Here is a 26435-nt window from a genome sequence, read left to right on the forward strand (position 1 = left end):
CACTCCCCAGCAGGTGGACGGAGAGAGGCTGGCCCAAAGGAGACTGGGGCTTAGCCTTCTGATACCCAGCAAGGACGCCTCAGAGTCCCCGAGTACAAATGCTTGTGTGGGTGGAACCTGCCTTGGACTTCTTCTGAGGTGAGAACAGGACTATCACTAACGGGACGATGCAATGTGGTTGGCAAGTCGCAGCTCCCGGTGTGCAGTGACGTGCATGTCAGTGTGGACACACTCAGCTGGGAGAAAATGGCCTGTTTTGGAGGTCTTCCTTAATATAACAATCAAATCCTCGAATTTATTTTCAAAAGAGGGTGGCATGATAGCGCATGGAGGAAGCACTTTAAAGATATTCTTATCACTAATTAATCGATGACACAACTTCAGTCAGTGGGTTTGATGATTTCTATTTGGCCCACCCTGTCTCGGGATGGGAGCTCTGTAAATGGGGAGAATAGCATGGTAGCAGTCTGTATGTCTTGCTGAGGAACAAATCAGGGACAAGCAAGAAGCATGGTGGTCTGCTGTCACATTCTCGAGATGTGCCCCAATGCAGAAGCATATGGTTTTCATGATTACATAGTTTCATGTACAGACATTAAGTCATGTTTTGACATTAGGGGATACGTCTCCTGGCCTCCATGTGGGTATGATCAGTGACAGTTCCATGGACATCCTAGCAGAATGTTTCCGTGGCTGGGCATCGTTCAGAGGAGCCATGAGCATACAGGGCGTTCTGGGAGGCTCGGGCCCACAGGTCTCTTTGATGTCTTAGATCTGCAAAAGCAACACAAACCCAGCTGACTCCTACTTGAGAAGGGCTAGTTCCGTGAAATCAGAAATCCGGAAGTTTGTAAATGGTCCTGAGTTGTTTTTTTTTTTTTTTATTTTGCTTGGATTCTATAAAACTTAAAATACTGTTTAAAACATTTTTTCATGATTCTCCCAGCGCCTTTCTTAAATGTTTTTTTAAGACAGATTTTTCCAGTCAGGTGAGAACATGCACTTCCCCAAATTCTTTTCTCCCATGACAAATGCAAGATCACGGACAAGGCACAAATGTTTTTAGCCTTAAATACATCTGTGAGGCGACAAGTCTAGCTCTAAGGTTACTTGTTCATTATGTGTGTTCTCAGAGTATTTCCACCAAAAAAGCACCTTTGGAGGGGAAGAAAAGCGATATTTGAGGCAAGTGTTTCATGTCACAGAACTTTGCATTTCTAACCATGGGAACTTAAAATAGACTCGGTGCTATTGTCCCTGGTAACCGGCAGGAAGCATGGAGGGTGGTGAGGGTCTGGTGTGCTTCCCCGCGGCTGCCGAGGACTTCAGTGCAGAGAACCTGCGCCTGCCTCATGGGGAGTTTCCATGGAAACCCAGTCAATCTCTTCTGCCGTTCCGAAACCCAAGCTGTGTGGCACATGGTACTGTCTGATTTTACCCACGGGGGATTTTGATTGCCCACATGGGCCTCCCTTCATGGAAAAGATGTGCTCTTAGATGGGTAGATGCTAATCGAACTCTAGTAAATCGATTCTCCACCGCCCCATTGTCAAGGTCCTGGGGCTGGCTCCGTCTGAGCGGCAAAGACCCCTCTTGTTGGTGATCATCACTCCTTCATTCACCAATTTCAGAAAACCATATTTGTGAGGGTTGAGATTTCTTAAACCCAGGAAATCTACATGTAAATCTAAGAGTTTAAAAAAGCTTCAAAGTCTTGAACAGCAACAGAAAAATGACTATGTAGAGCTGATAGAAGGAACCGTTCTGGGCTGCCTTGTGTGGTCCAGAAGCTCCACCTATGGATGAAAGAGCTGCATTGCCGGCCCCGACAAAACCCGGAGCCACTGTGTCAGGGGAAGGCAGCAGTGAAGAGCAGTGGGCCCCTCCAAGCAGGCCTCCCGAGCCCCCGTGACAAGCCCAGGTCCTGGGCTGCAGGGGTGCGGGACGTGAGCAGACGAAGGGGAGCCTCCCCCGGAAGGAGCTTAGGGCAGGCCCCCCCCCCCGTGAGCTGTGCAGGGTTGTGGCCAGGGAGGAGCAGACACGGGTCCCCCAGCCTGGGACTGCACCCCGTCTGAGTGACCGGAGCCCTTGACAAGAAGAGCAAACCTTTTAAGAAAGCGAGAACACTTTCTGGACAGGGTTTTTCTTTCCCAACACAGTGGAAGCTCTGAAATGGGCCAAATCGATATTTTGTTTGTTGTTTTCACGGTGATAGAGGACATTTTCAATACCTCTCTTTTTTTTTTTTAACCAGATGATGCCTTTGTAAATGGCTTAAACACACAAAACCTACTCTGAACATCTTTCTCTCTCTCTTTTTTTATAATTCGTCAAATCTGATTTTCATTTGCATTAGTTTGGTTATAACGCCTCACTTTAAATCTGAACAGAATATGTCAACCTCCTACAGCCCTCACCAAAAAAAGGCATATTGAAAAATTTCTACTCATGTTAAAATGAATAAATTTTAAATAAATTTGCACCGAGTGCTTAAAATAGGAAGAGTTTAAGGATTTTTTAAAGCAAAAGGCAAGGCCAAGTGCATATTGTCAGCAAGAAGGAAACCTTTCTGTTTCCTGATCCGTTTTCCAAACAGAGACTTGCGTGAGATGCGCTTCTCTGCAGCAGAATGGTTTTGATTGCTCTCAGACCGCCTCCTCCGCGCTCCGGAGCTGGCTCCCTCCGCACGAGGGGCCGGGTGGAAAATCACCCAGTGAGGCCAGGTCACTGCACTTAGTATTTAGAAAGTGATTACTTAGCGATCGGCAGTTGAGTCTCATGACCAAACTTTAATTGTACGTAACCAGCTGTTACTTTAACAAACATCAGGTCAAAAATCCGATTCTGTACAGATTCTGTCCTTGGTACAGATTCTACTTTAAAAGCCCCATTGTTCTGCCTCAAATGCCTGTTTTTAAAATCCTCCCTCCAAGCACGCACTCAGGTGCCGGCCGTGTGGCCCAGGCTGCCGCTGTCCGCCCGCACAGCGGGGCCCTAAAGCCATCGCTGATTTTTAGCAAGGTACGGCCGGCACAGGTCGGTACCCTTAGAGCTCGTGCTCGCTCCCTTCCTCGGGACCGAAGAGCACGTAGACAGCGCCCAGATACCCAAAACTGACACTCATGGGTGTCAGCACGGGACCCCCAGCCCCCTCCGTGGGGTGCCGGGGAACGCGCAGGGGGACCCCGTGCTCCTGGGCCCGGCTCGGCATCCAGCTGCCGCCGTGACTCTCCGAGCAGAAAGCAAACCGAAATCCCTCAGGTAGATGTTTAGGAACTACCGGAAATGTGTGATTTCTGTCCTTGCCAGAGCTCGGGTGCTCCCTGAGTAGGGGCGTGGGCACGGGGCACGACTCGGGTGCTGCTGCCAGGTGCAAGGTTGCTTACTGAGTCCACTCCTGCCGGGCAGGGTGTGTGTTTTGTTCTGTTTTGTTAAATATACAAACCTGATGGAAAAAACAACTTTTTCTTAATTTTTGCCCTGAGTTCTCACATTCCTGGTGGGAGAAAACCAAAGCAGCCTGAAGGGAAATGTCTCTGCAGCAGCCCCTGACCGCCCCGGAGGCGGCCGCGCTCGGGACTAGTGCGACGGGCCGCGGCCCCTGACCGCTCCGGAGGCGGCCGCCCTCGGGACTGGTGCGAGGGGCCGCGATGATGAGCCTCGGTTGGAAGCATGTGCTGTCCCGCTCGGGAGGCCACAGCGTGGTCGCTAAGAACCGGGGACGGGGCCTCGCGGGGCTGCGGTGGGTGTGTGCAGGTGCCACCCCAGCTGACCCGCAGCCCTGGGCTCCGCCACGCCGGCTAAAAAGGCTTTGAGTCCCCAGTGCTTGGCTTCCAGGGGCTGCCCTCATGAGGCTCAGGGCACCCGTTAGCCCGGCTGGACGAGGGTTCGTCTCCCAATGCTCCAGGGGGTGGGTCATAGCCAGGCAGGTACTGAAATCCATGATTCTTCTGGAAAGGGCCATTGGGCTTGACAGAAAGAAAGTAGCCGAGGTTGGCATCCGGCGGCGCAGTCAGTGGGCACAGGTCCCTGCTCCCAGCCGGGGATCTTCCGCTTCTGTTTGTCTCCTTCGAGTAGGGAGGTGAAGCCATCACAAGTTTGCTTTCCTGGAAAAAGAAGGGACTTAATTGTCCAGGACACTTGCTTTCTTTCCAGTAAATTCTGCCCGTCCTGTGTTCTTAATCGCAGGTGCCCCACCCCTGGCTGCGATGGCTCCGGGCACATCACCGGGAACTACGCCTCCCACCGGAGGTAAGCGGAGCGCCCGTTCCCTCCCGCCCCTGCTCCTTCTGTGCTCGCTCGGTTTGGCCCCGCCTGCGTACGGTCTGGAGGCTCAGTCAGCAGAACAGCGCCGCGCCGCGGGGTCCCTCCTGGGACGGCGGACGCACTCTCCTGACGGGCCCCGGGTCCGCCTGCAAGAACGTTGCTCGGGTGGTCCAGCAGCAGCCTCTCCAGATCAGAAGAGCTCAGGGAACAGACCCAACACAGGCCTGTTATAAGGTCCCTGGGACAGTCACGGACGGGCAGGAGTTCCGGCCCCGGTGGGCATTGGCCTTTCAAATGGGAAGTTTGAGCCGCTGGGCTGTCTAGCTGTTCCAGGCCAGGAGCAGAGCTGAAGACACAGACCTGCGCTTTACAGGGCTCCTTGTAGGCCCTGGGGCTCCTGGGGAGAAGGGGTGTCGGAGACATAGCCCCGCAATCCCATCAGACACGCCAGGCCACGTGTCAGAGGTGAGCTGAAGAAGCTCCGGATGCGAGGTCTTCCCAGAAGTGGGTCAGGACCTGTGGCCAGGTGCCCCAGCTTCTAGTCCTGTCCCATCAGCAACGAGAGCCAGGGCCGCGGCGGGGACGAGACGCCGGTGGAGGAAGACCCGTCGGACAGTGCAAGGCGGCTGCACCAGCAGATACCGGCGCCCGCTCCCACGACGCTGCTTCCTTGTCGGCGGGACTTGAGGTCATGGAGTGAGCGGCCCTACAGTCCAGGAGCCCGGCACTTCAGATGCGTCCCCCCAAGAAGACAAAGGAAGAGGAGGGGGAGAGAGGGGGAGGCAGGGAGAGGGGAGGCCTCTCGGACAGCACTAGCCGGAGGCCGCCCACCGGAGAGACGGCATTTGCTCACCGACCGCACCGAGTGGATGCGCGGATGGTGTGGAGCATGTGGCTGCCCGTGAGCGCGCAGTCAGAGCAGGGGACGCTCCCTGGCTGCTAGTGAGGTCTGGACGAGGGACACGGACAGCCTCCGCGGCGGGCGCCTCCCTCACAGAGATCCCCCGCGGGCCGCGCTCCTGTGCTCGCCGTCCAAGCAGGTCCCGGCAGCACCAGGCTGGGGCACACGGACTCGGACAGCCCCCAAGGAGGACTGGATCATGGGGTTATGGAGGACTCTCCGTGCTCATCCTCCCCTCCGGGGCTGTTCCCATGGTGCTGCCGTCACTCGGGGGTGGCCGGCAGCCTCCAGGCTCTACCCACGGGACACGGCCACACCGGCTCCACCGCTGGTGACAACCCAAGAAGTCTCTGGGCGTTGCCGCGTGTTCTCTGGCGCCACCACCAAACAGCAGAGTGGCCTGGTGGGCTGAGCCAGCTGGCAGCCCGGGCAGAGCCTGCCACTGAGCGTCGGAGGCCGACGAGAGCCCGCGCTCCTGCGCAAGCCAGAAGAGCAACGTGGCTGCTCTAGACTCTGTTCCCCTCGAGTCGGTCAAAAACAGCGACAACGAGGACCCTTTCCCGAGGCGGCCCTTCCCCGGGCGGCCGTTTCTCCTCAGGCTTCCAGCTGCCCAGTGTGGTCCCGCCACCCGGGGTCCCGAGGAGCCCCTCGCCCCTCCCATGCGTCACCACGCACATGTGGCGAGAGACCCCAAGGCCAGGAGCTGTCCCCCAGTGTGAAGTCGCGTCTGTGCTTTTCAGGAGCCCCAGGTGCCGGGGACGCCCCAGGAACGCCTCCCAGGCTCAGAGAGCAGCCATGCACGGGGGGGTGGGGGGGGGGGGCTCCGAGATGTCGCGCCATGACAAAGAAGCATTTGCTGAGCACCTGCTGCATACTGCGTGTCTCTGAACGCGTCGCCTGTGTTGTCTCACCGTGCTGTGGGGGCCCTCTGCTCGCCCTCATCTGGAAGGAGCCCACAGCAGCCACGTCACCACCTGTGGGGGCCCGACTCCCCAGGGCACGTCCGTGTGCGGGCGCCCCAGGCCGTGCCCGTCTGACGCAGACGGGTCGCCAGGGCTGAAGAGGCAGCGGAAGGACGGGGATCGCCCGTGGGGCTGCGGGTCCCGGGCACAACCAGGCCTCTCCTCAGGCCTCCTCAGCACGGCCGTGAGTCCCCACGCAGGCACACATCTCTGCAGCCAGAGGGTCAGGGATGAAGCGTCTGTCTATCCAGCACAGCGAGCCCTCCTGCGGCCCTGCCGACAAGCCTGCCTAGACCCCATCTGGACACTGTCGGGGCACCGGCCCTGGCTTTGCCTCCGGCCACACAGGTCCTGAAAGTGTTGCTGCTGTTCCCAAAGTGCATGAGATCTCAAGACTCAGACGCACCGCGAGCCCCCGCGTCAGTGACGGCCAACTGTGGGACATCTGTCCGGGATACGTCACTGTGTAGAGCACAGTCACAAATGTCACCCAGGATTCCCGGGTGAGGGATCCAAAAGCGCTGCTCAGAGAAGACAGGCTCCTCCGGGAGGAGATCGCAGTCGGGAACGGAAGCAGCGGCGGGCACAGCGGCAGGCAGCAGGCTCCCCCCCCCCCCGTAAACAGCACGGTGTCGCTTCGGCACCGACGGCGAACGGCCCGGAGGAGGAGGAAGGAGCACATGGCTCGGGCGCCCGCAGAACTCGCAGCTGTAGTGGCACGTGCTAAGTAAGTGGATGGCTTCCGGCCCAGGGACAGGGCTCCCCAGGCCCCCAGGACTGGCAGTCGGAATGGCACCTGTGCCCAGGAAGACGTCTTAAACAACGCGCCTACAGACAGCCAGAGTGGGGGTGCGGGGGCAGCGGGGCGGAGACCGGTGGGGGCAGCACGTGCAGTCAGGGCAGCAGGGACGGATGCTGGCGGCAAGGCCGGGCCCCGGAAGCCTCGTGCGCACACGGGGGACTTTGGTGCTGAGCCGCCGGAAGGTCTGAAACAGAACGCCTCAAACACGACGTCCGGAGGGGGAAAGGGGACGATTCCAGGGACGCCTGAGGACATGTTCTGCCTGTGGCTGCTGCCGGGAAAGAAAGGGGGCACAGGGAGCGTGAGCCGGGTCGGGGCGAGCGGGGCAGGCAGGGCTTGGACCCGCAGGTGCCAAGGCTGCACGGGGCTGGGAGGAGCGTCCCAGGGCCCACAGGCGGTGACCTGCCCAGGACCAGGAGTGCCCACCGGCTTCGGGTCCCCGAGACCTGGGCAGGAGCACTTCTCCAGGCAGAGATCTCAAGGGCCGGACCGTGGTGTGGCAGCCGCTGGGCAGCCAGAGGTGGCGGAGAGGACAGCCACTCTCTGGGTTTTACCTCCAAACGCAGGGGCGGATAAAAGGAAAGAATGCAGCCGTGCCTCCTCTTTCCGCGTCCCCGCGAGAGGAGGCAGGTGAGGGGGCTTGGAGCACGTGCCGTTGGAGACCGCAGGGCCCGGCGTGGGGTCCGAAGCCCCAGCCCAGGGCCCAGGGCTCTGCACCTGCCCTCTGCCTACGGGGGCCCCTCGTCGCTGGAGAGGAGCCTGGCTGTCTCACAAGAAGGAAAAACGTGAGGACACGGAGTGAGGGGCTGGGGAACAGGCCTCCTGTGGTCAGAGCCGCCCCTGAGAACCCAGATGCCGGGAAGGGAGCTCGCGAGGACCCGGGAAGACGCCCCACCTGTGCCACAGCCGCGGCTCTGGCTGGAGCCCGTGGCCGCGTGTCCAGCGTCTCGGGAAAAGGCCTAGTTTCCTGATCTTCAGTTCTTTGCAAGGAGTCACGGCTGTTTTCTGGGTTCTCCTGCAGAGTCACCGACAAGCCCGCCGTCAGCCTGTGCGCGCACACGTGTCCGTGACTGCGTTCTGTCCCAGCCGGAAATTTTCCTGTAGATAAACGGGAGCCTCTATTTCCAAGCTTTCAACAATCAAATGAAGTAATTATGTTCCACTTCCTCTGCGCCTTCTGCAGACACACTGGATTCGTACTTCAGACAGATCTGAACAGACTGCCCTGTCCCCCCAGACGGCAGGGCTCAGGGGAACAGCTCACCCAGAGAGACCAAAGGAGCGTGTGTTCTCGTCCTCCGTGTGGCCCCTCTCTGTGCCCGGCCCAGCCTCTTTCCATGCAGAGGGGCCTCCCCAGAAGGACCTTCCTCCCAGACTTGGTGTTCATGGGGAGAAGCTCCGGCTGCTGGGGGACGCGGGGTCCCAGCGGCTGCTGCGGGGCGGAAGCTGGCCATTGCCGGCAGAGCCGATGTTTGCTGAGGCCGTGTCCCTTCTTCAGTCTTTCAGGTTGCCCGAGAGCAAAGAAAAGTGGCATCAGGATAGCACAGAGCAAGGAAGACAAAGAGGACCAGGAGCCCATCAGGTACGCGTGGCGGGCAGGGGTGGGCGGCTGCCGGTGGGAGCAGCAGGGACGGGGGCCACAGTCACCGAAGGCCAGATCTGGAACCGCACCCAAGCACCCCTGCCGGCGGCTGAACACACCGTCTAAACACTGGGTGCTGTGGCCAGGGACTGTCCACCCATCTGACACTCTGAGTAGTGGGACCCCAGACCCTCTCCCGTAGCCCTGGGTGGACCCTGGACCCTCCCCGCAGCCGCCCAGCCCTAGGTGGAAGAAGCAGTTCTCTGACTGGGACAGGCAGGTTCACAAACGTCTGTGAAGGTATCGGCTATGACGAAGCCAACATCGGCGACTTCCCGGCTCTGGAAAGTCGCGCAGCCGCCGTCTACCTTGCTCGGGGGCAGGCTGCAGAGCCGGGGCTCCTGGGGCTTCCAGCACACGCAGGCCTCTCAGCCAGGCCGTCCACCCCGCCATGTGCGCCAAACCAATGCCCAGTGCCCAGGCCCCCAAATCCCCAAAATAAACCTGGAGTCGTCCTCCTGAAATGTTAGTCTCCATGTGTTTGGAGAAAATTTTTGGTTAAAACAAAATAAAAATCAATTCAAAAGTATTAAAATAAACCTTAGCACAGTAAATGGGTGCTATAAATTCTGTAGAATGTGATCTTTGCCCTTAAAAAGAAAACGCAACACCCACCGGCCTGGGGCCTGTGAGGAGCCTGAATCACGCCCACCGTCTTTGACAACCTGTGCCATCGGGGCTGTGCGCTCTCAGGTCGCCCGCGGCGGGGAGGTTTCAGGAGCAGGGATCAGCCTACCCCTGGCCTTCAGCTCCCGCCCAGACCCCCCCACCCCCGCTCTTCCCCGCAACGTGCGGACGGTGGACCGCCTAGCGGCACTACCGGAGACCTTATTACACGCCACATCTCGCTCCAAATCCCCTCTGGCTGGAGGCTGTGGGACGGCCTCTGGAGAACAAACGGGGCATAAAATGTTTTCTAGCTCTTGGGAAAACCACGGGTTTATAAAATCATAAAATTAGTACTGCAATTCCTCCTTGATTCTGCATCCTTCCGTTGTGAACGCTGTGATTCTGTCCAAAAGTGCTGTCTTTTAAACAGACCCTGCACCACGCTCGCTCCAGGAGCGGCTTCTTTCTCCCCTGCCCGTTGCTGCCGGACCGTGCAGCCCCCTCTGGCCGCGGGCGGGAGGCCCCTCACCCCGGCCGCGTGGCGCGCTCAGCGGGTCCTCTTTCTTCTCCTTCGCTGGAGGGAGCGCTGGTTTTTCTTCGAGCCTGGTTATCCTGACCTTGCTGGAGAGGCCGCCAGTACAGACAGCGCCAAGACCACAAAGTGTGTCTCTTCTGCCCCCAGGTGTCCCGTTCCCGGGTGTGACGGCCAGGGCCACATAACCGGGAAGTACGCCTCCCATCGCAGCGCGTCGGGGTGCCCCTTGGCGGCCAAGAGACAGAAGGACGGATACCTCAATGGCTCGCAGTTCTCCTGGAAGTCGGTCAAGACGGAGGGCATGTCCTGCCCCACGCCGGGCTGTGACGGGTCAGGGCACGTCAGCGGTAGCTTCCTCACCCACCGGAGGTGAGTGTCCTCGTCCTGGCGCCGGCCCGGGGAAGCCCCGCCAGGTAGCTGTCCGCTCCTAACTCCACCCCCCCAAGCCGAAAAGAAGGTGGGAAGCTGCCCCCAGCTCGTGGCCTGCCCTGGTGAGAAGGGAAACCCCAGAGGTGTTTGGGAAGTGAATCCCACTCCCATCCGTGGGTCAGGACGGAGGCTTTGGGAAGCGTGGGGGCAGGACCCACAGAGAGAAGCAGACTGGGCTTCTGCACACACACGAGTATGTGCAGGTGAACCTTTTGGGCTGAAGAGGGTGGAGGCCCCATGTGGGGAAGGAGGCTGGCATTCGGCACAGGGCCTCCCACTGCACGCCTGGGCCAAGAATGTATCAGGAAATTTCCAGAAGAGTCAATCGTCCCATTAATTTTTACTTGCTTGCTCTTAGAAGGAATCCATAGAGTTCGATGGTCTTAGCAGAAGCCCCGTTGAATCAAAGGGCTCCCCATGGAAGGGTTAGGATGGGCGGTGTAGACAAATCACATGGACCCGGATGGGCGTGGTGGCCCACGATCCAAGCCACAACCAGCACAGAGGGAACACGTCAGTTCACACACCAGGAGTTGTGGGAAGTTCGGGAGTACGGCACCGAGCCTTGAAATCTTCCTCGAAATGAAGGTCAATTTTTAATTGTTAAAGGAGTCCCTGCTCAGGTAGAAAACTCAGACGGGATCAGTGAGCCCAAAAGGAAGCAAGAACGTTTTTCCCTGACCCGGTCTCCCAGCCTGCGGCCCTCGTGTTTCCCGCGAGCCACGGCGGTGAACAGAGGCCTGCGCAGGTGCACGCGCAGCGCCCTTTCCGTGTCTGTGCTCCAGCAGACCCCACGGCTAGTACTGGGATGGCCCGGGTCCTGGTGTGCAGACACTGACCCTACCCCCGGGGTTTGCCACAGGCCCCCAGGGCCAGGAAGGCTCCTTCTTTGGCCCAGGCCCCAGCCAGAGCCCAGAGGTTCCCGGAGGTGACCCATGCCTGCCCCACGGGAGGATCACCGGCTGCAGCGGATGAGCCCGGGACTCTGGCTGTGGCCCCGCCCTCCTGCCTGCAAGGGACTGGAGTCAGGGCCGGAGCCGGGAGACGTCTCAGGGCGTTCAGAGGGCATCCGAGGCAGGGGCCCTGCCGTGGGCGGTCCAGCTCCACAGATGGGATGCTGGCACTTAACGGAATGGCTGCCTCAGTGTGCCTGTAGGGTTAGGGCTCTGAGCCCCAGGAGCTGGGGGTGGAGCCCATGTCTGTAGCGTGTGGCTGCGGGAAAGGGGACGAGTGGCACCGAGAGCAGAGCTGACAGCATTTTGTTTCCATCGTGGTAAAAACACACCTTCCCATCCTCACTGTTTTGGGGCGCACAGCTCAGTGACATTGAGGTCACTCACGTTATGCGGCCATCCCACCGTACAACTCCAGGACTTTGCCATCTTCCCAAACTGACACTCTGTCCCCACACACCCTTGCTCCCCACTGCGTCCCCGGTGCCTGGTGTCCACCGTCAGCTCTCCGCTCCACACCTCGGGGTCCCCTCCAGGACCTCCGATGAATGGGATCCTGCGGTCCGTCCTACTGCGTCTGCCTCATCTCACTGGGCACAGTGTCCCCCATGGGCGGCAGGTGTCAGAACGTCCCTCCTCAGAAGGCTGAACCACACCCCCTTGTCTTCATGTACGCTGTTGGCAGGCAAACCACGATTCCCCAGAGGTGTGCGAACAGTCGTCCGGGCAAGAATCTGGCCAAGGGTGCAAAGATCCGTCCGTTGGAGGCTGTGGCCCCGCTGTGTGGAACGACAGGCTGTGGTCCTCCCAAACCCTACGGCCTCGGTTAGGAGGGGCCCCCAGGAAGACCCCATTGGTGCACTGAGATGCGGGGCTCCTCCTACGACCCCCCAGTGCTGTGAAAACAGCAGGTGTAGAATCAGAAGGAAAGACTCCACTGACCCAGAAGTCTCCTGCTCTTCCTCCTTCGCCAAAATGTGACCGCTCCCGAGGGGTCGGGGATCGTGGCCGGCGGTGCCAGGACGTAAGCAGTAGAGGAACCCGGAGCATGGGTCTGGGGCTGCCGGGCCCACCGAGCCACTGTCCCCAGTGTCCTCCCCAGGGAGGTCATGGCCGTGGGGCAGCCGGGCACGAGAACAGTGGGAACCACCGAGCTCTGTGCGCCCCCCCATCCCCACAGGCTGTGAAACTGTTTCGTTTATTTTGTTCCTTCGAGGCTGGGGTCCACACACTCTACCCTGTACGGGAGGTGGGGGCTCCAGTCTGTATCCTGAGCAGGACCGTTATAAGGACATAGAAATTGTCCTATTTTATCTTAAAGATTGGCTGAGTCTTCTTAAAAAAGCAGCATTTAAAATGAAAAATAAGTCATTCAAAACCAAATACGTTCTCATATAAATCAGATTTCTGTTGGAATGTGTGCCTAATACCCCGGCAACAAGGAAAGTGGCATTCCTTGTTTTCGGATTATGTGGCACGTTGCTGTAACTCCCGCCCACCACGACCAAGGAACACTTCTTGAGTCTTCCGGAGGGACCAGTTCTCCCCACTGGGGCTGTCCCCCCGCCCCCACTTCCTTCGAAGGCCAGCCGTGAGCAGAACAAACACTGTGGTTTGAAGCAGCAGCCACGAGGCCCATCCCCTGGCCGCACGTGCCTCCCTGGGGCTTTAGGGGCTTCAGAAAACCCAGCTGGGGACCGCTCAGCTAGGAGTCCCAGTGACCCAAACTGGCCCGGGATAGGCCAGAGGCAGGTGTCAGGAGAGCAAGCAGGGGTGCACTGACGGTAGAAGAGACACAGGTGGGGGCCGTTATCCCCCAAGGGGTCAGACGGGTGGTGGGGCACAGCCTCAGGAAGAGAGAAACAGGGACAACCAGGGACAGGAGAGCGGAGAGGGCGGGCCGAGCTCGGGTGAGGTCTGAGCCGGGCCGGGGGCAGGACAGATGCCCCGGGGAGAAGCTGCTGGGAAAGGGGGTGAGTGGGCAGCGGGCAGGCCCTCAGGACCCAGTGAGTGTCCACCAGCCACTCGGGAAGCACCCAGGGGCTGTCTGGCGCAGCCCTGGCACATCTGGGACACACTCGGAGCCGGGGCTCCCTGAGAGCGGGTGCGGGTGGGCAGGGCCGGCAGAGCCTGGGAGGGGCTGGCTGCCCCGGCAGTGCACCGCACTGCCCGGCCTGCACCCGCCGGCCCCCGGACCTGGCTGTGTCTCCAGAACCATCCCCTCCTCCCAGCCCGCCGCTGAACCCGGTTCTCGCCTAGACTCTCTTCCGCCACCTCCCCCTCTGCCCGGAAGAGGCCTCTCACCCCCCAGCGTGTCAGGGGAGCTCTGTGTGCCCAGCGGCATCGTAAGCGCCTTCCCGGGCTAGCCCTCTGAGTCACGGGGACAGCCCAGAGGCACAGGTGCCCTCGTGTCCCCGGGCCAGGCGAGGGACGGGGCTGCGTGGGGCGTGCAGGTGACCGGCAGACCTCACAGTCCGGCAGCAATCAGTCACCAGGGCTAACCCGGGAAAATTGACCGCAGTCTTAGAACGGAGCCTTACCTTTCACTGGGCTTGACCAGAATGAAATATATTTTTCAAAGAGCTCATGTCCTAGACCCTCTTAAACTTTCCTCCCAGACCCAAAACCTGATGTCTTTTATTTTCAGTTTCCTTACAGTTCATCCCAAGTGGGGAGACGGCCTTTTTCCGAATGTCTGTTTTGCCTGATACTTGCCAAGGGAAGTGCATTAACATGAGTGCCTCCCCGGGGGCTCCTCGCCATGGACCATCGCAGTGCTCTAGGGAGCACCTGCATTTCCTTCCCATCCTCCCCAGGTCGACCCAGGGCACCGCAGCCCCTGTTGCAAGGGACGCTGGGAGATGTAGTCTTCCCAAGGGACGCTGGGAGATGTAGTCTTCCCAAGGGACGCTGGGAGATGTAGTCTTCCCAAGGGACGCTGGGAGATGTAGTCTTCCCAAGGGATGCTGGGAGATGTGGTCCACCTTTGGGATGTGGGGGAGATGGTCTTGGAGAGCCCAAGAAGAGGAAAGCTGGAGGCTGTCCTGCCGCCGTCGGATGCTGAGACGCCCTGGTTTCTTACAGACACAGACATAATCATGGAACCACAGCCCCCTGAGATCTGTGTGGTCCGGATGTTAGATCAGACAGCCGATGACAGGAAGGCAAGATGCTCTTCCCTGGACGCACGGCCCACAGAGAGGAAAGCTGTCCGGTGGGCGGCATGCATGGACCCCTGTGTCCACTGGAGGACCCAGCCTGGGCCACGCGCTGTGCAGTGGCTTGGGAAGGCATCAGGCAGAGCGCTGGGCTCCCTGTGGACCTCCAGGAGGTGTCATCGGCTCTTCTCCACTGGGCACCCTGCGGCCCCAGGGAGGAGAATTGCGCGCGCTCTCTCCAGAGTCACCCACACTCCTTGCGCTCCTCCGACTGCCTCCTGCCACGGCCATCACGGACCCTCACGGACCCTCGGGGCGGACGTGCCCGGACCTGTGGCCCCACGCCGCGCGAGGCTGGGAGCCGTGAGTGCCGTCCGTGCCGCAGAGGTCCCTGCGTCCACGCACCCGGCTCAGCCTGGTCACCTGCAGAGGCCACTTTCCAAATGGGGTCCTTGTTGCAGGCACTGGGGGCCGGAACATCAGCGCGTCTTCTCGGGGGCACGACCGACCCACGGCAAGGACAGAGGCTGGATTTAGCTCACAAGCAGCAGAAGAGACAAAAGCAAAACCGATTCCTCTCTGTTAGGATGAGCTTCCTCAGCACAAAACCCAAATGGGCTCAACAAGGTTCCAGTTCCTTGTCAGGTAAACGCGGATGGTGCCGGGCTGTGCGGCGCCTGTGACCGTGGATCCTAGCCCGTCTACTGCCTGCCGGCAGACACTTAACTCTGCCTCTCGGGGCTTCTGTCACTGATGAGGGGCTGGGCACCGCTGTCCCTCGGCCGCCCACGTGGATGTTCCCTCTGACCCCTTTACCAAGAGCCCAGGCCCTTGGCCGCCCAGGTCGCTCCAGGCCGGGTCATCCCTGAGGAGGAAGAGCAGCCGGGCTCCCTGCAACCCTGACCCACAGAAGGGGAGAGAGGAGCCGTCAATGCAGACTCTGGGCATACGACCCTGTGCCCGATGGTGGCAGCCGTCTCTCTAGGACTCCTGGGCCACAGCCCAAAAACACATTCATCTCCACTGACCTCAAAATGCCACCGAAATGGCCTGCTCTCCTTTTATAAACCCATGAAATAAAAATAATAAAAATGTAGAAAGCAAAGGGAGTTCCGTCCCCTGCATGGAGTCCCGGGAGCCGAGGTGCTGGGGGATGAGGTCGAGGGTCCAGCTCTGAGGGGACACACGAAGGCAGCTGCCCGGACGGACGCCAGGGAGGGGGTGGGGGGGGGAACCCAGGCGCACGGGCCCCAGGACCCTGCAGCAGGACTCCGCGCAGCCTTGGGAACAGCAGGAGGTGGAAACCTCTGTGAGAAGAGCTTCAGACACCTCGTGCCCCTGCACCCGGCGGGAGGGGCGCTCCGCACCGGGGACCCCACTGTGTGGGAGGCAGGAATGCCCCCTGCAGGGCGAGGCCCTCCACCTCCGGTGCCCAAGCTGCTGTGGGCACAGCCTCAGCCCGTGTGTGTCCCCTCTGACCTCCAGACAGGAGGGGACCCCTCCTCCTCCCCTCAAAACCTGCAGCTCAGGACAGGCCTGAGTGGGTGATACTCGGGAGATGGGAATGAGCAGCCCAGGATGACCCCACAGGAGGAAGCCCTAAGTTACACTGGCAGAAAGCAAAGCAGACTTTAACAAAGAAAAGGACTGAGAAAACACATTTCAGGAAAAAGAATGTTCTAATTTGTCCTCAGATAGAAAGGAGCACAAGCCGAGTAATAGGACAGACTCTTCGCAACCTAAGAGAAATCGAAGGAACACGTACTCTTTAAAACAAAGACAAATGAGATAAAAAGTTCAATTGGGAGGTTAGAGGATAAAGTTGAGGAAATCTCTCTTAAATTATAAAACGAGAAAAGAAGACAGTTTTTAAAACCTAGAGAAGGATCCCTGGGGCTTGCTAGCCTAACAGGCTAACAGCAGTGTCCAGCAGGTGCGAGAAGAGAGGAAGATGGCGTCCGCTCGCACGGAGAGAGCAGGAGAAGCAGCCCCGGGCGCAGGACACTGTCCCCAGGCCGTCCTGCAGGTTCACCTGCCCTCCGGGGAGTCCCTCCTGCCTGATGACCCTCCTGCCGTGTGTCCCTCTCGCTAGTTCTGGACTGGGGAATTGAAACCCCCCAGTGCCGGGAAGCAGGGGCTTGGCGCCTGTGGCATTGGCATCTGACCACGCACGCCACACCTGTCCTATAAGCGGGCTTGCAGAAGCAGGTGGGACCATAACTCAGGGCCAGCAGATGTCTGCGCTACAGGCCCTGTGGCACCAACCAGATCTGCTCTCTTGCAAGTGAGACGTGAGCCGCCGACACCACGGTACCCAGTCAGTCTGAGGCCTGCGCCTCGAGATGTCCCCCCCAGCCTCCCCAGGTGGCCAGTAGCTGTCAGCTTGCTCGCAACCCCAGGGGCCCTCCCGTGGACAAACCCTGCCCCCACACCTTTATAACCACGCCTCCTGGAAACCTTCCCTTATTTCGCTCTCTCCAGCTGGAAGATGCTCCTGAAGGAGGTCCTGCGGGCCCGGTCCTGACCGAAGGTCTCCCTCCCTCTGTCCTTCTGAAGCACTTGCCTGTAGCCCACCCTGTTCTGGGTGCTGGGGCTGGAGCTGGACGGCTCGGGGCCACCCGTTAGCTGCATCTTTCCAAATCCCCACTCAGAGCAATGCAGTTTTACTTAGAGGAGTTTCTGGAACGGCTGCTGGGCCCTCGGGGTCCACTCCTCGAAGGGGAGGGCATGAGTCCTGCAGCCATCTGGGCCCCCAGGAGCCGGCACACCATGACGCAAGGTCGGCACAAGCCCCAGGGAGAGCCCACGGACCTGCCCGGCACCCAGGTCAGTGCCGGGGGCCCTTCCACGTCGGCCCCATGTGGACCGTGCTGTCCCTGAGCCCGGGCGGGCATGCTTGAACAAAGCGCGTTGCTCCGTGGGCCTGTCTCTGCCCGATTCAGTGTCCCAGCTCCAGCGAGTATCTCTGGGAAGGACGCCACCCTCCGCATCCCTGGTCTGCCCTTTTGTTATCTCAAAACCGAGAGAAACGAGGGAAGACTAAACCGGGTTCTGCAGGTCAGCGCGTTCCGGAAGCCCGTGTTTCTGTGGTGTTCAGAGGCTGCTGTCGTGCTCAGGTCTGGGGCTGGCGTTCTGGGTGCCCATGGGAGGACCTGAGTGTGTCCCCTCCACTGGCTTCACTCTACTGATCTCTCCCCTTTGTGGATCTGCGTCCACATACCACGGCATCACTGACGCCTGACCACCTTCTTCTCAGGGCAGAGAGTCAAGCTGGAAGGACATGGCCCCTGGGGAGCAGCCCCGATGGTCACAGACAGAGAAGACCCCAGACTGCCAACTGGCCGGGGCCACTGGTGCTGGCCCAAGAGTCGGGGGCCAGAGATAGGCCAGCAGGGCTGGGGAGCAGACACGGACACCAACCAACGGCCCTGGCCGACCTGGGGCACGGAGTCCTGAGAAGACAGGGGAGGCCACAGAGAGGGACCTGCCAGTCCTGGGGACTGACACCGTTAGTCCGAACCAGCACCAGCAGACGCAGATCCTAGATGCAGATCCCAGCTGACGGGTCCCGGGAAGAGGGAGCAGGGTCGAGATGACTCAGCCTCTCCGGGGCCCTCTGGAGCAGCTCCCAGACACAAGCCTCTCACCGACGGCTCATCAGAGACAACGTGGATGTTGCTGTGAACCGTGAGAGGAAATCTGCGTGGACATACTTAGGAAGCGTCCGCGCATCGACGTAGGCAATACTTGTCTTGCTGGCAGCAGTGTAATCCGCACTGTGGTGGGCTTCGGGAGGACAGAGGTGGAGAGCTCTGGCCAGGGGCCGCCTGGCACCTAGTGACGGAAGAAACGTGTAGGATGGAAACACACATGTAATACTGGACACACAGCCATGTGCATGTGTGTCATTTCCATGTCACGAGGGCCAGGGGTCCCCTCAGGTGGTGGCCGGTGAGGGGGAGCCCCCAGGGGCAGGTGGAATGCAGCCCAGGCTCAGGGCCATGGGGGCGCCCAGGGTGCAGAATCGTCCTCCACGCATGCATAGCCCGAAAGGGAAGGACGGGGAGCGGTCCTGGGAACACAGTCGTCAGCGCCTCTGACCCGTACCCAGGGCAGAGAGCACCCCCAGAGGGGCCCGTGTTAGCAACATATGGGCAGCGGGGCCTTCTGCAAAGAGGCTGCAACCTTGATGTTGGCGGCAAATGTGAGATCACGGTACTGGGGTCCTATCTGGGCGCCTGCACCCACCCCCCAGTGATGTACCGGGACAGGAGGGGCAGGAGAAGCTGGGCTGAGTCTAGGCTGAGCTCATCACCCGCGCCTCCTCCATCTGTATGTCTAAAATCCGATCCTCCTCCAGGCCGTGTGCCAGTCCGGCACTTGCCGTAGTCGGGACGATGTCTAAGGCCAGAGAGTTGCTCCCTCCAAACTCCAGGCGGCCCCGGGAGCACACGGTGAAGGGGTGTCCTCTCGGCCGGCCCCAGAGCCTGGCTGCCGCGATTTCCTCGGAGGCCCCATTCGGCCTGTGTCCCCGCAGAACTGCCCTGAGCCCATAAGCAGAGACAGCCGCCCTTGTGTGCGGGGAGTGGGCCAGGCCGCATCCACCACAGGGGCCTTTTGCCAGCAGCCAGCCTGACCAAACGCCTGCGCGGCCCTCCTCGCCCAACTCTCCTGAGACCCCCAACTCATGCCACCTTGTCTTGTCCCCAGCTTGTCGGGATGCCCACGAGCCACATCGGCCATGAAGAAGGCGAAGCTGTCGGGAGAGCAGATGCTGACCATCCGACAGCGGGCCAGCAACGGTGAGCCCCTCTCCCCCACCGGGTGCCACAGCCTTGGCCCCGACTCCTCGGGCACGGCCAGAGCCCCTGACCCACGGTTGCGATGTCTCTACTTCGAAAGCTGGGGCACGGTCATTCCGGCCACAACTAAGAAGCCTGTCCCCTCGGCTGGGGGTGGGGCCCAAACCCATTACTCGTCGGGACCCCTAACAGTCCAGGGACTTGTTCCCCAGAATTCCGGCAGCTCCCTCTCGTGTCTCGGCCCCCAGGTCCTCCTGCAGGGCCTGAGTCCGGGACGCACTCCTGTCCCTCTGTGCTCAGCTTCCCAGTCCTGACCACTTGCAAGCACCCCTCCCACCACATGCCTGTGGGCGGCCTGGGGTGCGGAGTGCAGGGTCCCCCGGGGTGCGGAGTGGGGAGGGCAGGGGAGCTGCTGACTGGGTGCTGGGGGGACCCTGTGGGACGTCCCTCTGGGGCCTGCGGAAAGAGCATCACAGGCAACCACTCAGCAAACTGGGCCTTGAAGGGTAGGAGCGGGGACCCCTCCTCAGCATTCGGAGGCCGCTGGGAGCCGGGAGCCAGCGCGGAGCTGGGCTGACCAGTGCGGGGCCGGCCAACGGCGAGCTGGGGTGGCAAAGGCCCGGGACAGGCGCCGCCCCCACTGCGGGCTCATCAGAGCAGCAAGCACCGTGGGGCCTGGGTCACGCCTGGGCAGAGTCCTGGACCCATCCCTGGAGCCCCGTGCCCGGCTCCTCCCCCGTGGACCCGGGCCTCACGCTTAGGCTCTACCTGAGGCCGCCGCCCTCGCAGGAAGGCCAGGGGGTCTGGGGCCCCTGATGTTCATGACAGGTCCTGACCACAGCTTGGGGCCTCTGGGCGTGCCCAGCACTGAATAGCCCTTCCTGTGTGGCTGACCACGGACGGAAGATGGCCCGGGCCACAGTGTTTGCATCCTGCCGGCGTGGACACCAGCATCCCGGCTTCTGCTCGAAGGGCACTGGTGCCGGAGGCCAGAGCCCGATTAGAGGGAGCGCTGCCCCCAGACGTTCTGGGACCCCTGGGGCGCCCACAGGCCTGAGGCCCCACGTGGGACCGCCGCCATGACATGTCAGGCCCATCCTCACCACTCTGGGCCATCACAGGGCAGCGCTCATGGCCAGGAAGATACCGCCACCAAGATTCTTTCCAGCCCACCCTGCGTGGCCCATCACCCCAGACAGCCCTGCGTCCACGCGGACTCCATGGGCCAGTGCGTCCGCTTGGTCAGCTTCTGATTCGTCTGGGAGGGAGGCGGCTGGAGCGGGAAAGAAACACGGGCGGATCACGCACAATGAGGAGGGGCCGTCCCCTGGGCGGGCAGTCGTGGCACACGCGTCTCAGGGCATCCGAGGCCAGGTCTTTCCCGAGGGGCAGGGGAGTCCAGAGTCCTCTCTCTGGCAGTGCCAGGCACGCAGCTTCAGAACCAGTGAGCTCTCGTGGATGAGAACGGTGGTGTGTACCGCCTCCCGGGAAGCGCCAGGACGCCCTGTCCCATGGGGAACCACACGCCCACTGGTCTGCACCCCGACACAGGAGGCCTGATTCGGGGCTCAGGGCCAGAGCCTGGCTCTCTGTGGCAGGCTCCGGGGTGCATGTGTGTGTGGCGAGGACACTCGTGTCCCAGAGCCTGGGTCCAGGCTGCAGCCTGTCGCTTCCCGTCTGCGCAGACCTTCTTCACACAGGGACCAGAGTCCTTCTGGAGCCCACTTGGTTCAGTACCAGGGCTGTGGCGTGGAACATGGACAGTCCGGACCTGCTGGCGCCACGTTGGCCAACTCACGGGCAGCACGCGCTGCTGCTGGGAACGAGGCCTGAGCACCCCACTTTCCTCAGCAGCTCTGCTCCTCCTTCAGAACCTGGTTGTTGTGCTGCCCTAGCTCTGTCTCCCTCTCGCTGGCTCTCGTCGGGATCTTGAGTGTAGGACCCTCCTGTTGCTTTTACACATCCGTAACGAAGGTGCCGGAAGCGTCCCCCGCTCCACGTCCTGGCCTGCACTGAGCGACAGGACCTCAAGGAAGCCTCCACTCGGTCGGCAGAGCCGTTGCAGCCAAGCTGCCCCTGCGCTGGGCTTCTGGCTCCTTCTGTCGAGTGTGCGCCTGCTTGGACAGGAGCAGTTCTAAGTGTCCTTGAGGCTATGAAACCCCTTGTCCGTGCTTCCTGCCCTCCTCCTCCTCCTCATTCTGACTCTTCAAGCTTCAAGAAGAGTCTGGTCTCCTCTGCTCCCACACAAGGTCGCTGTGATCTCGTCTCCCACTGAGCGGTCTCCCAGAGCAGCCGCCACTCCGAAGCCCCTGCTGTCCCTGCCCCCCGGCTCTGTGCTGGTTCTTCATTGGTTTTTACCAAGAAGGAAATGAGATGATCCCTCCTTTTGCCTTCCTATATTCTCATGGAGGACAGGGTGCTGGAGGAAAGGACTGTGACTTCTGTCACCCGCGTAGGCAGTTACAAACGTCTAGCTCTCCCTGAGCCTCCCGAGAGGAGGGTGTTGCCCTGGGACACAGGCATCCGTGAGCTGGCCAAGGCGCTGGCTCCCGGGGCGCAGCCACTTTCTCCCTCGCACTCCCAGGTCTGGTGTGCTCCCCTGTCCAGGAGCGGGCCTTGTGCTGAGCCCTGGGGCCCTTAGGGGGTCCGAGGGGCAGATGCACATTCATGGCTTTAAGGAGATTCATTTCCAGACACTCAGATTCCTCTCGATGCCTGAACCCAGGGGATGGAGGGTCCGTCCACCTCTTGCCAGTTCTCTCCCTGCCCCTTATGGTGAGCTGCCCGCCCGACCTTCTCGGGAGGGAGGCTGCAGAGTTGGGCGCAAGTGCCTCCTGGCACCCGACAGGAGCGGCCTTTATGGCCGAGCTCTGTGGGCACAGCCCAGGAGGGCCGGCACGCAGAGTGATAGCATGTCTCGGGGAGCCGTGTCTGCTCCCGTTTCCCAGAGACGAAACCTCTGACGCAAGCCCATTGGTCCGTCAAGCACTCCCAGAAGGGAAATCAGAGATGGGAGAGCGTCATGGGGTCCCTGCTGTCGTTTTATTGGGCTTGAAATGACCTCTCTCAGGCAGCGGATCTGACCTGCAGACCGGCTCGGTGACGGTCCTCGGCTTACGCAGCAGACACCTCTCAGGAATCCTATGGACTGAATGTCTTGGCCCAGGTTCGGATGGACACATATTTAAGGCTGTGCAGCACACGATTTTGGAGATATATAAAACTATTTAAATTTAGAATAAGAAGTTTAAAGGATAAGACATAAAAAGGAACTCTGTTTTTAATTCTTTAATTCAGCAAAAAATGAGACCCACAGCGCTAGACCACATGCTGTGTTTTTCCTCTTTCTTTTCTTTTTAATGACTTGTCAGCTCCCAGCATGGAGTCAGCAGGACAAAAGCAGCCTGTGCCACTTTTCAGGCCGCTGAGTGCGCAGCCCACGGAGCTCGCAGGTCTCTGGCTTCTCAGACGCCCCGGATGTGCGGCGGGCGTCTCCAGCCGCCACCTGGCAAGTCCCGCTGAGTCAGGGGTCTTCGCACTGAGAGGAAGTGACCTCTTACTCCCGCTGTGTTCGAGGCGCACTTTGCAATGGAGGGTTGAAAGGACTAAGAAAATTCTCATCACGGAACTGTCACGTGGGAAGATACGGATTTCTATCCCACGTCCACCACGGATCAGATGCCGGCTACAAGCCCCCAGCGCCTCAGACCCTCCCCAGGGCGGTTCAGAGATGCGCCCCGCCCTCCGGAGCCCTCTGTCCCAGGTCGTGCGACCTCTGACCCTGCTTCCGGGTTGGTTTCGCATAAAGTTAAAGAGCAAGTAGTCACCGTCGTAGAATGGGCCTCTGAGACACCAGCCACCCTCCGGGAGACAGCGTGCTCCCCTGGCGCTCCAGTGGACCCGCTCGAAGCTTGCGTCTGCCAGAGTCCTGGCCCAGCACAAAGGTGTCGACGTTCTGGCTGTTCTGGATGCTTCGCGACCCCTTGCGCCGTGGATGGAGCACATCCAGCAGCCCGGCAGAGATGACCCACAACGCCCCCCACCGGTCTCTGGCTTTGGGGTGACCTGGCGATCTCCAAACCGCCCCTCCCGAAACAAGGTGTTTGGTCTGGGATTCCACGCATCCACGGCCGGCGCCCACACACTCGCCTGGTGCTGGGACCCGGCAGGCGTGCGGCACCGCCATCACCTTTTGCGTCAGGGAGCGACCGAAACCAAATGTCCCAACGGGACGACACGGAGGGTCCAGAGCAGGCGGTCCCTGGAGGAGCCTCCCCAGCCTCCCGCGCAGGATCCCCCGCCACGGCCTTGGCAAGCCGCAGTGCGTCTGCTCCTGACACGCATGGCCACCGTCCGCGGATACAAGTCCACGCTCTTCTCTGACGTCTGTAGGAAACGGGTCCGTCTGCCGCTCGCTTTCCCGTGGGCAGCGCGTCCGTGTGCGCCGCGGTTAGCAACCCCCGGGGGCTTCTGAGCGAATGAGGAGCAGCGTCTGTCAGAGGAGCGTGGCCCCGGGCGGGCCGCCAGACCTTGGGGCGGGGGCAGGCAGGACAGGCGCCGGGGCTTCCAGAGGCCGAGACCGCACAGCGCGCCGATGCGGGTCCGGTGTCAACGGAGACTCACGCACGCGGCAGAGGCAGACAGTCTAGGGTCGTTCGGCCTGAAAACCCGAGGAGGGATGACATGAAGAACCCGCTGGGAAGTGGGGTCCAGCACGGCCGGGCTCGGGGCCACACGGGAAACGGCGGCTGCGCCTGGACCGTTTGCAGCTTCGAGGACCGCGTGGCGAGGCCCACTGGGGGCAAAGGCTTAGGAATCTGCACCCTCAGGCCTCAGCTGTGGCAGTGATGTCATCGCCGCCCCCCCTCCTGGCACAGGTGTCCCGCCTTCCTGGTGTCACGGAACTAGCTCAGCCCGATTCCCAAAGGCAGGAAACTGCCGCCGCCTCGTGGTCACAGGCCGGAAGGGAACAGTGAAACAGTGCGTCCCCGAGGAAGGGCTCGCCCCATCGCTGGAGGACTTCCTGGGAGCTGAGAACCGCTTCTGAGGAGGCAGCTGATGGCGACTCCCGTGCCGGGGACACGGCACCCAGGGCCTCTGTGATGGGCCACGAGACCCAGGCTTGGAGTCGGCGGGGGGGCGGGCACAGCCATTTCCTCTGGGCGGGAGGATGAGGGGGGCTTGGCGGGCTCAGGGCCCGTGTGTCCCCAGGGGGCTCTCTGGGGGACATTCAGCAGGAAGGACCCGCTCACCTGGCCCCTGCAGGGTCTGGGTCTTGGGCCTTCCCTCCCAGTGGCCGCGCCCCTTCTGTCTGCAGAGCCAAAAAGGGCGTCTGCCTAGGCTCTGTGCCTGTCCCATGGTTTCACAGGAGCGTCCCCGCTGCGCCCTGTGACCTGCATCCCGGCTTGTCAAGGGTGGTGGCTCTGCGGACGTCCTGCTCTTCCCTGAGTAACTTCTGCCGCGTGAGACCCGATGGCCAAAATGACCCTGGGTCCGAATCTTTCCCGCCCGGCGTGTCCTACTGCCAGCAAGCAGCCTGGCCGCCTGGCGAGGCCCCCGGGGCACACAGAGGCTGCCACCACCCTACCCGGTGTCAGTAGAAACACGTTTCCACGTTCAAACGGCGGAGGAGTTTGCATCAGTGAGAAGTCCTCCGTGCGGAGACCCCTTCGGAAGACACCTAAAACCCGCCGCCGCTGCCACAGTCTTCCCTGCAGTGTGGGCGGAGGTGGCCCTGAGCACGCGCGGTGTCGGGGGACTGACACCCCCCGCCAGTGGCAGCAGAAAGACAGACAGACAGGGAACAGAACCAGGAGGCAGGTGCTGGGCTGCAGCAGGTCCCCACCTGCAGCACGGAGCCGCTCGGGGCCGGGACTCTGGTGGGCCGTCCCGGGAGACCTCACCCTGGCCTGCCGGCGCTCGGCCGTCTCCTCCACGGTCCGGGGCCGTGATCACGAGGAGGGCAGTGGGAGGGATGCACGGACACACAAATTGTCACTGTTACTTTTTTTGAAATCCAAGAATATATTTTTTCCAGCACATTCACTCCCAAATACAGAAGAGCAAGGAGAAGTAGCTCCGTGCTCGGGTGCGGTAGCCGTAACTCAGCCCCGTCCCCCGTGCAGGCATAGAGAATGACGAAGAGATCAAGCAGCTGGACGAAGAGATCAAGGAGCTGAACGAGTCCAACTCCCAGATGGAGGCCGACATGATCAAACTGAGAACTCAGGTAACAGTGTTTGAAGCCCCCGACGGCAGCCGTACGTGCTGGCCCGGGCCCTGCCAGCCGTCGGCCTCAGGCCTCTCCTGGCTCCCTGTCCCCCTGCCCCCTGCACCTCACAGCCCACATCCTGCTCGCTGGCTGAGGCCAGGGGCTGGGCGGCAGAATGCCGGGTGCTCTGTGGCCACTGCCGCCGGGTTCGCACTGTGCACACGTTCGCGAAATGCCGTCGGTAAGCAGTGCTGCAAACACAAGTCGCCCATCCCTGCATGTGAGCTGCCTTCCTCCCTGGACACAGCAGGCACTAATGCCCTGTGGTCACTGCCTTAGAAAGAGAGCTGACATTCCCCAGACAAGGGCAGGCCAGCCTCCGGGGAAGGGTGGAATATTGCGTGCTCCTGCAGGGGCCTGGCCCACGTGTCCAGGGACGGCGGGGCGGTGGGGGGGCAGCCTTTACGAAGCACCTACTGGGTGCCTGAGTGTGGGACTGCGGTGCATAGTCCTACTGTGTGCTCACCATGGCGAGCCAGATAAGCACCCTCTCCCTCGTATTATACACGTGGTAACTCCTTCAGCTAAGCCAAGGTGGACGGCCAAGCTGCTGCCTCTCAGTCTCCCATCCCTGAGTCCCATGCAGTGCCCCAGGCTCCCTGGCACCTTTCCCGGAGCAGCCCAGGATCCCGGTGCCACATGGGCTCTGAGATTAGGCCCTCACGGCACCGCCATCACAGGCACAGGTAAGGCGAGGCACTTCTATCCTGGAAGAAAGAGGGGTCCGTGCGCCCCTCCCTGCAGACCCCTCCTGGCCGCTGACAGTGTGGCTGGCAGGAGTCCAGGTCTGGCCCAGCCTCAGATGCCAGGTCGTGGTCACAGCTCTGCCAAGGGCTGGTTCTGTCTGCTGGGCGCCCCAGCTCAGGGAGGCGCATCTCCGGCTGTGTCCCCAGCAGAATGCCTGAAAGGCAGCCTGTGGTGCCCGTGAGTGGGAAGGAAGCCCAGACAGCGGGCGCTCTCTACTGGGAGCAACTGTTCTGGGGGTCGCTCTCACACCCAACTCCTCGCCCACGGCAGCCCCGTTCCGTGCCGGTCGCGGGGTCGGCACGCTCACCTGCCCAAAGGCTCACCTGGCACAGGTGGGAAGTTTCCGTAGCATCTATCC

At 60.9% G+C, this 26435-nt stretch overlaps 1 protein-coding gene across 11 annotated transcripts in view; it reads left to right on the top strand.

Moving 5' to 3' along the window:
- Nucleotides 1–26435, top strand: part of MYT1L (myelin transcription factor 1 like) — a 389060-nt gene that overhangs the window by 356831 nt on the left and 5794 nt on the right. For 9 of the 11 annotated variants that reach the window (XM_059132785.1, XM_059132784.1, XM_059132783.1 and 6 more), the window contains 5 exons: nucleotides 4189–4251; nucleotides 8430–8513; nucleotides 9865–10086; nucleotides 18968–19059; nucleotides 25185–25294. In XM_059132785.1, the coding sequence (XP_058988768.1) occupies nucleotides 4189–4251; nucleotides 8430–8513; nucleotides 9865–10086; nucleotides 18968–19059; nucleotides 25185–25294 (571 nt within the window). The remainder of the gene's footprint in view (nucleotides 1–4188; nucleotides 4252–8429; nucleotides 8514–9864; nucleotides 10087–18967; nucleotides 19060–25184; nucleotides 25295–26435) is intronic. The other 2 variants (XM_059132788.1, XM_059132792.1) reach the window with 1 other exon arrangement.

Source organism: Mustela lutreola, chromosome 9 (genome assembly GCF_030435805.1).
Source record: "Mustela lutreola isolate mMusLut2 chromosome 9, mMusLut2.pri, whole genome shotgun sequence".
NCBI classification, from domain to species: Eukaryota; Metazoa; Chordata; class Mammalia; order Carnivora; family Mustelidae; genus Mustela; species Mustela lutreola.